At 43.6% G+C, this 12,500-nt stretch overlaps 3 protein-coding genes across 8 annotated transcripts in view; 2 read left to right on the forward strand and 1 right to left on the reverse strand.

The window, feature by feature from the left end:
- LOC306780129 (arf-GAP with coiled-coil, ANK repeat and PH domain-containing protein 2) overlaps nt 1-1,425 on the forward strand; it is a 22,394-nt gene extending 20,969 nt beyond the window's left edge. For 3 of the 6 annotated variants that reach the window (XM_079272341.1, XM_079272344.1, XM_079272342.1), the window contains exon 23: nt 1,109-1,403. In XM_079272341.1, the coding sequence (XP_079128467.1) occupies nt 1,109-1,269 (161 nt within the window). In that variant the 3' untranslated portion in view covers nt 1,270-1,403. Of the gene's footprint in view, nt 1-1,108 lie in introns of all 6 variants that reach the window. The other 3 variants (XM_079272343.1, XM_079272345.1, XM_079272346.1) reach the window with 2 other exon arrangements.
- Nucleotides 1,411-2,508, reverse strand: wdr74 (WD repeat domain 74; the record flags this gene model as incomplete). The annotated part of the gene is made up of 3 exons (XM_079271519.1): nt 1,411-1,431; nt 1,478-1,588; nt 1,888-2,508. The coding sequence occupies 3 exons, from the start codon at nt 2,506-2,508 to the stop codon at nt 1,411-1,413; spliced, it is 753 nt and encodes a 250-aa protein (XP_079127645.1).
- A 1,493-nt stretch (nt 2,509-4,001) lies between these two features.
- Nucleotides 4,002-12,500, forward strand: part of iws1 (interacts with SUPT6H, CTD assembly factor 1) — a 16,254-nt gene continuing 7,755 nt past the window's right edge. The window contains 13 exon segments of the mRNA XM_079271778.1: nt 4,002-4,144; nt 4,967-5,076; nt 5,187-5,759; nt 5,762-5,912; nt 6,091-6,150; nt 7,065-7,278; nt 7,511-7,568; nt 7,650-7,744; nt 8,243-8,393; nt 8,467-8,549; nt 9,981-10,110; nt 10,185-10,302; nt 10,420-10,531. Of these exon segments, the coding sequence (XP_079127904.1) occupies nt 4,102-4,144; nt 4,967-5,076; nt 5,187-5,759; nt 5,762-5,912; nt 6,091-6,150; nt 7,065-7,278; nt 7,511-7,568; nt 7,650-7,744; nt 8,243-8,393; nt 8,467-8,549; nt 9,981-10,110; nt 10,185-10,302; nt 10,420-10,531 (1,898 nt within the window). The 5' untranslated portion in view covers nt 4,002-4,101.

Genomic DNA, 12,500 nt, shown 5'->3' on the forward strand with positions numbered 1-12,500 from the left:
CGTCTTTGGCTCACATGTGGCGTCCGTGTGTGTCTGATGGTTCACGTTACTTCATTCACACTGTGGTGGTTAACTTTCAGCCGGTTAGCTATTGTCGTTATGCTAAGCTATGTCCTGACTCCACCTGGCTGTCGGCCATAAAGCAAATAAGCACATTTCCTAAAATGTTTTCACTATTCTTTTAATAAAAACATGTGATGGTTTGAACATAGTTGCTGTCAGAGTAATGTGAAAGAACCTCATGATGTGATGTCACATGTTCAAACTCAGTCCTGTTCAGAGGAGTTTAATAAAAGTGAGTCTGCTCCTTTAAATGTTGTTCAGAGATATGAATAGTTCAGGAACAGCGTGAAGTCGGCAGCAAACGCATTTAACGATGAAGCCCAGCGCGGACGGTGGTGAAAGCTCCGGAAGCATCTCCGAGAAACAGGAAGTCCATGAGGTCTGTGTGAAAGTATGTATGGAGCCAAACTGCTTTTAATTCCATTCATGGAAAGTGTGCTTTCAACAATCGCCATTTAATGTTTATATGAAATAATAGTTTCTCTGCGTTGTAGTCAAGTCAGATTCACATTACCTTCAACTTTTAAACCAAATTCCCAGAAAATCTTAATTACAGAACAATTTGTTTTGTTCGGACTCGGACGGACACACACACACACACACACACACACACACACACACACACACACACACACACACACACACACACACACACACACACTTTCTATGGAAAATAGTTTCGTGCAATTTAAAAGCGGTAAATCTTTGGTCTGTATGCGACAGGTTTTCAACACGTGTGTGTGTGTTATATGTTTCTCACTTCGAAGGCGGAGCTTATTTGAATGACTTTATATGTTCATATGTGCTGAATTGTAGCGATCGTAACTCGGAGGAGTTTCTGAGACGTGTCATTTAGAAGGAACAGAAATATATTTGACATACAGAACACTTGTTTTAATGAAGGTTCAGGCTGCTGACAAAATACATCTGTAGAAACAGATCGGTCTCCCATCAATCAACAAACTTTTTATCGCTGAAATGTCCCACACTCTGATCAGGCCTCAAACGCCCCTTAGTCCTGTCCTTTCTTTCTCTTCTTCTGCAGCTCCTCTTCTTCTGTTTTCCTCTTCGTCTTCTCCTCCACCCGCTCCATGGTCTCCCACACGTCGTCCTCCTCCTCCTCGTCGTCGTCTTCCTCCTTCACCTCCCCCTCCACTGCCCCCCCACTGTCCCCCAGGTCTCTGCTGGCGAGCAGGACACAGTTGAGTCTGGACTTGAGGTAGACCTTGTGCTGCAGCTTGCGGTCCTCCAGGCCGTGAATGCGGAGGAAGCGGTCCAGGCCGCAGGACGCCACCTCGGGCCGGGCCGGGTGACACTGCAGCGACCGCACCCCCCCCGCCAGCCCCTTCAGGCAGCCCCGGACGACCCCTTTCCTCAGGTCCAGCACGGCGATCTCGCCGTGGGTGTTTCCCACCACCACCGTGCCGCCGGCAGCGGGCAAGGACAGAGCGGTGAGCGGGTACTCGCCGTACTCCACCTCCAGGACGGGCCGCCGCTGAGGGGAGGCGGGATCGAACACGTGGACCTGAGGGGGAGACAACGTTAGAGCGGCAGGACTACAGACGTGGTGCATTCAATGTCTTCTCTGCAGTCAACGAGATGTAAACTGTGATTACAGTCAATAAAGCTGCTTCACTTCTACATTCTCAGGCGTAAACAAACCTTCAGTGACTTTACTTTGTTGTTAAAGTGACACTTTGTTTACAGCATTATTTAAGATCATTATCTCAGACAACTTGATCAGTTGTTGACTTTTGCTGCTTTAAACATTGATGTGTTCTTTAATGTTGACTTCCTGGTCCCACGTGGTCTACAGCAACACACCTGATGGTAACCTGTGCACGTGACCACTTTGTCGGAGTCCGGGATGAAGGCCACGTCTCTGACCCACTGCGGCCTCCGTAGGTCCAGCCAGTCGTCCCGCAGGTTCTTCGCGGTGAACACGGGGCTCTCGGGTTTCTGCAGGTCCCAGATCTTCAGCCCGTTCTCCTTCCCGCCGGTCGCGACCACGTGCCGGTTAACCGGACTCTGTCGCATCCGGCACACGTTCTTCCCCGCGTGCAGCTCCGTGACGGGCTCGTCTCCTCCGTCTTCGCGCCAGACCCGCACCGCCCCGCTCTCCACGCAGGTGACCACCGACGAGGAGCCGCTCATTAGCGCCGCCAGCCCGGTGAAGGGGCCGTCGGTAACGGGGTCTCCGCAGCGCCGGGTCTCCGTGAAGACCCCCTTCTCGGTGCTGAAGGTCTTCACGGTTCCGTCCGCGGACCCGACCAGCAGCTCGCTCTCATCCGGGTCCCCCCAGCACAGCGCGCGGACCTCCTGGTCCCGGCTCAGGTGGCTCGTGTTGCAGAAGTTAAAGGCCTGTTTCCGGGTCAGACTGACCCCCTTCAGGATGCCGGTCTCAGAGCCGAGCCACACGGAGCACAGCCGGCTAGTGTCCGCCATCACAACCCGGTACAAGTGGACCGAAGACTGGACTCGGGTCTGGATCCTGGTCCGTTAAAAACACGCGTGTGTCTTTTCCTCTGTATGGAGCGTCGCGCGTTAATGACGTCACTGTACAGCCAAAGGTTTTTTTTTAAACTTTATTGAACACGACAAAAACTCAATAACACTGTTAAACTAACAGTGATAAGTAGTAATATTAATATACAATAAGTACTAATAACGATAATCATGATTCATTGATTATTGCTTTTGATTTAATTAAAAGATGCAGTTTACTGGGACAGTAAACAAATAGAACAATAAGTAACTGCAGATTTAAATATTATAAAACGTGTCTTTGAGCCTTTGTTTTTTGTCAATCTAGAAAGTTACATTTATTATTGTGAAATCGTACATTTATGAATAAAAACATTTAAAAACATAAATATTTCATTTATTTACAGACTTATTTTATTTGTTTTTAACCGCAGCTTTTCTGTTGATTCTTTGTTTTTACATACAAACACGTGTTCGTGATGCTTCAGTCACCTGTGAACACTTTGAGACAATATACATGAATAAAAATGGGATTTTAGGAAAAGATTGTCGTCAATTATACGATGTGTGGATTTCATACTAACCATATCAATAAGTAATTTTAATGTAACGTCTCTACACTGCCCTCAGGTGGTCACAATGCGAACAGGTCCACAGGGGGGCGCTGTCGACACGTGACTGTGAATGGCTCCATTGAAACCAACAGTACCGAGTGCAAAGACAGACATATTATAGAAGACCAGCTCTTCCGGTGAACATTTCCAAAATAAAATTATTTGTTTTTAACTTAACCTTTTTTATTGTAAATTCTTTTTTTTCATTCCAGATGCAAGAAAGAGTAAATAAATGTATTCGGTGGTGGAAGAAGTATTGAGATCCGTTACTCTGTACTAATACCACACTGTGTTTAATCTGTTTCAAGTAAACGTCCACGTAAGTATAATGAGTTAAAAGTATATGAGTTATATTATTCTATAGACGCAGATATGAACAGCTCATTCTAAGCTGAATGAAATCCAAACATCGTTAAGAATATTAGATTAGATTTCTGCTCATAGATCCTCATAAATGATACACACTGTTCCTTTAACAATATTAATATTTTCATTAAAATTATAGAATAATAATGCAACAAATCCTCAAATTTGGGAATCTGGAACCATGAATGATTTATTTATTTGCATGAAAAATGGATTCAATTGTTAAAATAGTTGCCAATTTATTAATGGAGTAATTGTTTCAGCTTTATTTTTGTAAAGTAACTCTCAGATATTGTTGAGAAGAAGTACAAGTACCTCAAAGTTGTACTTGAGTACACTATTTGAATAAACACATTTTATTATTGTTGTGAATTGTTCTGTTCGTGGTTCATAAAGTTTATTTAAAAATAAAAAAAACTCAAGCAAGCGTATATGACGGAAGTTCCGCCATTTTGGATCTCTGGGCTACAGTAGCTAGCTAGCTAGCTATACGCATCGTTACTCTGATCTGGTTCATTTTTCCCGCGTTGATATCAAAGGTTAAAGGTAACGGAACCTTCTCTTCGTCTCACGAATGGACGGAGAAGAGGACGACTTCATGTCCGCAAGCCACTCCGGTAAAAACAAAAATAAACTGTTCTGCTTTGTTTCCTAACGAGCTAACATGCTAGCTGCTACCATTGTGCGGAACCAACGCGTCACTCTGATACAAACCTTAAACCTTAAACTTACATGTTGTGGATGATTCCGATTAAAAGGCACACTTACAGAATATACATCTTATGGTTTCGCATTTATATGTATTTTATAAATATGTGGTATTTGCTCGTGAACCGGTCCTTCATGGAGTCTGGCGTAGAAGAGTCTTGGTGTTGTTAAAGTAAATGTTATAACTTGAATGTTTCAGACCCACTCGGGCTTCCGTAGATTCAGGCCTCTCTGGACCAGGTCTGAGATCAGTTCATCAAACGTTACATGTTACAGAAGAGCAGCTCTGTCGGCCAATAACAAACAGTAACGTTGTGTATATACATACCCATTGGTATATATGTGTATATAACAATGTTCTCCTTCACTTGCATCGACACCTCTTTGGTTTCATGGAGCATCTACTAAACACTAATATAACATTTAGAATCCTGTTCTCTGCATCATCTGTCATGAAATAGAGACAGAACAGGACACACCTGGTCATGACCACTGGTCCTCTGAACATGTGATGACTGTAGAAGTTGTGATGTGGGAGGAGGAGGAGCAGAGAAGAAGAGGAGCAGAGACCTCTCTTCACTCACAAAGAACCAAGCTGCCATTTTTGAAATAGTTCCTCCAGAAAAGTCTCTGTGGAGGAGTTTGTGTATCAATAACAATAACTACTATTCTTATACGTATATATTATTATTATTATTATTATCACAACGTTGATACTGTTTGTTCTGCAGACGATGGAGGAGGAACTCCGGTTCAGGACGAACATCCAGCATCAGATGGAGAGGAGGAGGAGGAGGAGGAGGAGGAGGAGGAGGAGAGGAGCGACGGACATCCATCAGAGGTGAGGAGGGGGAGGGGGGAGGCAGAATTTAATACATTTTATACATATATACTACACTATGTGTGTATATATGAAGCATATTCAGCTGAACGCTGTGTTTGTCTGAACAGGACGAGGGCAGCAGCCATGAAGACGCCCCCCGTCCCGTGGAGACCGGGGGGGCAGCCGGCGGCTCCGACAACGAGGAGCACAGAGGAGCCGACAGCGACTTGGAGGGGGAGGCCCCCCGGGGTCGCCGTGACAACGACGACAACAACAAAAGCGACTCGGAGACGGAGGATCCTCCTCCTCGACCCGCCGACGACGTCACTGCGGTCAAACGCAGGATGAGCGTCTCCGAGGAGGAGTCGCCCGTCAAACACGGAGCTTCAGATCACGAGGAGGAGGGAGGAAGAGGAGGGTCGTCTCCCGCCAAACGCAGGAGGAGCAGCTCGGACACGGAGGAGGAGGAGGAGGAGGGGGAGAGGAGGCGCAAAGCGGCGCCGGGCAGCGACTCAGAGAACGAGGACGCAAAACCAACGGCGTCTCCGGAGCGCCGGTCCAACGCCGACAGTGACTCTGAGACAGAGACACCGACGAGACGCAAGGCAGCACAGATAGACTCTGACGAGGAGGAGGAGGAGAAACCGCAGCAGCAGCAGGAGGAGGAGGAGGAGGAGGGGGGCGGGGGGGGGGAGGAGGAGGAGGAGGAGGGGGGAAGAAGTGGAAGGCTGTGATGCAGTCTGACAGTGAGGAGGAGGAGGAGGGGAGAAGGAGGAAGGCTACAGCAGGAAGTGATGGAGAGAAGGAGGAGAAGAAGAAGAAAGACGAGAGTGCCGAGGAGGACGAGAAGCCAGGTACTGACCTCAGACCAGCTCATACACTCAGTGTTATTATGATTATTATTATTATTATTATTATCATCACGTTGATGACTGTCTGTGTGTGTGTGTGTGTGTGTGTGTGTGTGTGTGTGTGTGTGTGTGTGTGTGTGTGTGTGTGTGTGTGTGTGTGTGTGTGTGTGCGCGCGTGCAGTGAAGAGGAAGAAGGCCGTCCTGTCAGACAGTGAGGATGAAGAGCATGCAGACAAACCAGGTGAGATGACACCTGTCAGCTGTTTTATTGTCGTCACTGACGCTAAGGATTGTGGGATATTTGATCCAGAGATGATCTTTTGGTGAATAACAATAAAACAAAGAGGAGAAAATATAAGGAGATAAAAACATTATGAACAAGTTTCTACGGTTCCGTTCAGTTAATGTTCATCATGAAAGTATCAAATAACTTTCACTGCACAAAGTCTAATTTAAACACATATAAGAGCTTTAAGTGAAGATGAATAAAAGACATAATAAAAACTGATGATAGTTATTCATATTAAATGACTTGCATTGCTTTTTAAAAACGCTCCAGAGTACAGAACTATTTTATTATCAGTTTCTATTTACAAGAATGTAAAGGTGTGAATTATATTATTTATATCATATTATATATTATTATTTATATTATATATATATATATTTATTTATTATTATATTATGTTATTTTATATTATTTATATTATATATATGTGTGTGTTGCGTGTGTGCGTGCGTGTGTGCGTGTGTGTGTGTGTGTTGCGTGTGTGTGTGCGCGTGTGTGCGTGTGTGTGCGCGTGTGTGTGCGCGTGTGTGTGTGTGCGCGTGTGTGTGTGTGTGTGTGCGAGCGTGCGTGTGTGTGTGTGTGTTGCGTGTGTGCGTGTGTGTGCGTGTGTGTGCGTGTGTGCGTGTGTGTGTGTGTGTGTTGCGTGTGTGTGTTGCGTGTGTGTGTGTGTGTGCGTGTGTGTGTGTTGCGTGTGTGTGTGCGTGCGTGCGTGTGTGTGCGTGTGTGTGTGCGTGTGTGTGTGTTGCGTGTGCGTGCGTGCGTGTGTGTGTGTGTGTGTGTGCGTGTGTGTGTGTGTGTGTGCGTGCGTGTGTGTGCGTGTGCGTGTGTGCGTGTGTGTGTGCATGTGTGTGTGTGTGTGTGCTCAGCGGTGAAGAGGAGTCGCTCCGTGTCTGACGAGGACTCTGACAGCGACGGGCCGGTCGGTCCTGATGAGAGTCTGGCGGCTAAACTGAGAGAACTGGGCTCAGACAGCAGCGAGGAAGACGAGAGGATGAAGAGCGCCGCCGAGAAGGACGAGAAGGACGAGAAGGCGTTGTTCGGCAGCGACAGCGAGTCGGGAGACGGAGAGGAGGAGGAGGAGTAATTATTCTTGTTATTATCATTACTAGGTGCTTCAACGTGTTCAGTCATTTCATCATCAAAGGAACGTGACAGCACAGTTCATCTCACGCTTCCATCACAAGTAGAACATGTGATGTTTGTTCTTGTATTTGTTTGCAGAGTAAATATTTAGATATGTGGAAAGTCTCCGCAGGAGGATTGTGATGCACATTTATTCATTACTTATGAAAAACAAACGTTTGTCCTGCAGGAAGATGATCGCAGACATCTTCGGAGAGTCGGGAGACGAGGAGGAAGAGGAGTTCACGGTGAGTCTGACCGTCTCAGTCTCCACGGTTCTGATGAAACCGCGGTTCCGTGGTTTCATCAGGTCCTCCGTCCTCCTGCAGGGTTTCAACCAGGAGGACCTGGAAGGAGACAAGAAGGAGGCGCAGCAGCAGCAGGAGTCCGACTCTGACGACGGAGTCGACCGCAGCGGCCAAGAGTAAGGACCAGATTCACACACGTGTGCATATGTATGTATGTTCTTCAGAATAAATATGTATTCACTGTAAACACACGCTGCGTATTACATGCATGTTCTCTAAAGAACCACTTTAGAACCACATGAAGTCAGTTTCACTGTTGGAAACGGATCATTCACAAACTACCTCCTCATCCTCCTCATCATCATCATTACTTTATAGCAGCTTTAGAAACCGTTTACAACGTGCTGCAACAGACAGAGCAGTGAGCCCATCAGTCAACATGAAGTAATGACGTATAAACGCTGGGACGTGACTATCGGAACAATAACAACGATAACTTCATCTCTACGTCTGTGTCAGTCACGTGCTGTGCGGTCGACTGCTAAATGAAAGTAGGAATGAACAAAAAGAGAAACCAGCTGACTGCTCTTTAAACTCTGACGAACACTCGAGCGCCGGAACGTTTCCATGAAGAGGAAGAGGAAGAAGTCTAAGTTCACCTGTTTGGTTTTCAGCACCAGCTTCATGTCCGACTTCGACGTCATGCTCGCTCGGAGGAAGGCGATGAACAGCAGGAAGAGGCGGCACCGCGACGGAGGAACGTTCATCAGCGACGCGGACGACGTGGTCAGCGCCATGATCAGCAAGATGAACGAGGCCGCCGAGGTGCGCCCCGCCAAAGTAAAAGCCTCCTCTCGCGCCTTTACTGTGATACTCACGGTGTTTCTACTTCCAACAGGAGGATCGAACTCTGAACAGTCAGAAGAAACCAGCGCTGAAAAAACTCACTCTGCTGCCGCACGTCGTCATGCACCTGAAGAAGTGCGTTTATTTATTATCTATTATTTATTATCTATTATCTATTATTTATTATTTATTTTCTATTATTTATTATTTATGATCTATTATTTATTATCTATTATTTATTATCTATTGTCTATTATTTATTATCTATTATCTATTTATTTATTATCTATTATTTATTATCTATTATTTATTATCTATGTATTATTTATTATCTATTATTTATTATCTATTTATTTATTATCTATTATTTATTATCTATTATTTATTATCTATGTATTATTTATTATCTATGTATTATTTATTATCTATCTATTATCTATTTATTATCTATTGTCTATCTATTATCTATTGTTTATTATCTATTTATTATCTATTATCTATTTGTTATCTATTTCTATTTATTATCTATTATTTATTATCTATTTATTATTTATTATCTATTGTCTATTATTTATTATCTATTATTTATTATCTATTTATTGTTTATTATCTATTATTTATTATCTATTTATTATTTATGATTTATTATCTATTGTCTATTATTTATTATCTATTATCTATTATTTATTTATTATCTATTTATTATCTATTATTTATTATCTGTTATTTATTATCTATTTGTTATTTATTATCTATTGTCTATTATTTATTATCTATTATCTATTAGCTATTATTTATTTATTATCTATTTATTATTTATTATCTATTATTTATTATCTGTTATTTATTATCTATTTGTTATTTATTATCTATTGTCTATTATTTATTATCTATTAGCTATTATTTATTTATTATCTATTTATTATTTATTATCTATTATTTATTATCTGTTATTTATTATCTATTTGTTATTTATTATCTATTGTCTATTATTTATTATCTATTAGCTATTATTTATTTATTATCTATTTATTATTTATTATCTATTATTTATTATCTGTTATTTATTATCTATTTGTTATTTATTATCTATTGTCTATTATTTATTATCTATTATCTATTTATTATCCATGTTCATTCCTCTGACTGCGCTTCATTTCACATCTCTGGGTTGTTTGTTCTTAAATAATTGTTTATTCATAATGTTCGGATAGATTAACCCTTTTTGAACGGGTGAATGCTAACCCGTCTTCCTTCAGACAGACTCGACCTTTCAAAATAAAGCTCTAAAATGAAGAATGAGCAACTTAAACTAGAAGAGACTGATTTTTTTTTTTTACTTTAAATATTATTTAATTATTATTATTATAATATTAGTACTGATATTATTATAATACGTATTATAATACGATAATGGTATTGCTATTAGTAGCATAATATCATTGGTATTTTAGTGTGATTACTATAATAATATCAGTGGAGTTAGATTGAGACTCGTGTGATCCAGTCATCTCCAATAATTCCAGCTGTAACATCAGAATGTGTTGTGGCGGTGTTTCCCCTCAGACAGGACTTGAAGGAGACGTTCATTGACAGCGGGGTGATGTCGGCCATTAAAGAGTGGATCAGCCCTCTGCCGGACAAATCTCTGCCGGCTCTCAGAATCAGAGAGGAGCTGCTGAGGATCCTACATGAAGTGAGTACACAGAAGGCTGGTTGTATTGGTTGTTGGAGACGTCTGAGTTTCACCGGGTTGTTTCCTTCCTCCAGCTGCCCAGCGTGAGTCAGGAGACTCTGAAGCACAGCGGCATCGGACGCTCCGTCATGTTCCTCTACAAGCATCCCAAAGAGTCCCGGTCCAACAAAGACCTCGCCCTGAAGCTCATCAGTGAGGACCTCCATCTCTGTAGACTCCCATCAGAGAGATCTCTAAAGGATGATGATGGTGATGATGATGATGATGGTGATGATGATGATGGTGATGATGATGTGTGTGTGTCTGTAGACGAGTGGTCGAGGCCCATCTTCGGACTGACGTCGAACTACAAAGGGATGACGAGAGAAGAGCGCCAGCAGAGAGATCTGGACCAGCAGATGCCTCAGAGACAACGACTGAGGTACCACCTCCTCCTGATCACCTCCTCCTCCTGATCACCTCCTCCTCCTGATCACCTCCTCCTGATCACCTCCTCCTGATCACCTCCTCCTCCTGATAACCTCCTCCTGATCACCTCCTCCTCCTGATCACCTCCTCCTGATCACCTCCTCCTGCTAACCGCCTCCTGATCACCTCCTCCTCCTGATAACCTCCTCCTGATCACCTCCTCCTGCTAACCTCCTCCTGATCACCTCCTCCTCCTGATCACCGCCTCCTGATCACCTCCTCCTCCTGATCACCTCCTCCTGATCACCTCCTCCTGATAACCTCCTCCTGATAACCTCCTCCTGATAACCTCCTCCTCCTGATCACCTCCTCCTGATAACCTCCTCCTGATAACCTCCTCCTGATAACCTCCTCCTCCTGATCACCACCTCCTCCTGATCACCTCCTCCTCCTGATAACCTCCTCCTGATAACCTCCTCCTCCTGATAACCTCCTCCTGATCACCTCCTCCTCCTGATCACCTCCTCCTCCTGATAACCACCTCCTGATCACCTCCTCCTGATCACCTCCTCCTCATATTTTCATTCTCTCATCATCACACGTCGTCTTTCTTTCCTTCTTCTTCCTGTTTGTTTCTTTTGAGCTCCACCTTCGGTGTTTCTCTTTCATTTCTCTTCATCCTTCCATTTCGTCCCCCCCCCCCCCCCCCCCCCCCCCAGTCAGTCTCCGAAGGTGGAGAGGGCGGAGGAACCCGACGTCTTCTCTCCACCAATCAGGTTCAGTCACACAGTTGCATGGTTGCACAGTGAGTCCTGCCTGTAGACTGAGTTCAGGTTAAAGTGAACACACAGTCAGACTGGATGAAGTCTGTTTAACGTTGGACTCGTTGATTCCTTCCCAACTCCTCCCCTCTGTCTCCTCCCTCCTGCCTGAAGCTTGAGAAGTGTTTTATCTCGTCTCCGTGTTGTTGCTCCTGCACACGCTTTATACTTCTACTGCATCTCAGAGGTGATCGGTGTACTACTTACTAACATTTATCTTAAGTAGCTTCAGTTACTTTTTACAGAATCAAATTAATAGAACATATAAATAAAAGATGATGTGTTGTTGTTGTAGATTCAACTTCCAGCAGTGTATAAAGTCTTTAAATGAGCTGCAACATGAAAGAAAACATGAATGCATCAATAACGTAGAACACATCATATTCTGCACAATGAGTACTTTAGATACTAACTACTAATATTTTGAATGCAGGCTTTTTATTTGTATCTTGAGTATTTCTGCTCTGTGGTATAAAAGCTCTGAGTACGTCTTCCTCCGCTGTGTGAACCTCGACACGATCCTGAGAGCCTTCATCGGTCTTTGTCCACAGCGAGGGTCAGAGGCTCCTCTGGGCCCTCAAAGCAAAGTCTGACTGACTGCTGTGAGGTGGAGGATGCTAGTAATAGCATCAGCAATAGCATCAGCAATAGCATCAGCAATAGCAATAGCATCAGCAATAGCATCAGCAATAGCATCAGCAATAGCATCAGCAATAACATCAGCAATAACATCAGCAATAGCATCAGCAATAGCATCAGCATCAGCAATAGCATCAGCAATAGCATCAGCAATAGCATCAGCAATAGCATCAGCAATAGCATCAGCAATAGCATCAGCAATAACATCAGCAATAGCATCAGCAATAGCATCAGCATCAGCAATAGCATCAGCAATAGCATCAGCAATAGCATCAGCAATAGCATCAGCAATAGCATCAGCAATAGCATCAGCAATAGCATCAGCAATAACATCAGCAATAGCATCAGCAATAGCATCAGCATCAGCAATAGCATCAGCAATAGCATCAGCAATAGCATCAGCAATAGCATCAGCAATAGCATCAGCAATAGCATCAGCAATAGCATCAGCATCAGTAATAGCATCAGCAATAGCATCAGCATCAGCAATAGCATCAGCAATAGCATCAGCAATAGCATCAG

The sequence above is a fragment of the Melanostigma gelatinosum genome (genome assembly GCF_949748355.1).
Source record: "Melanostigma gelatinosum genome assembly, chromosome: 7".
NCBI classification, from domain to species: Eukaryota; Metazoa; Chordata; class Actinopteri; order Perciformes; family Zoarcidae; genus Melanostigma; species Melanostigma gelatinosum.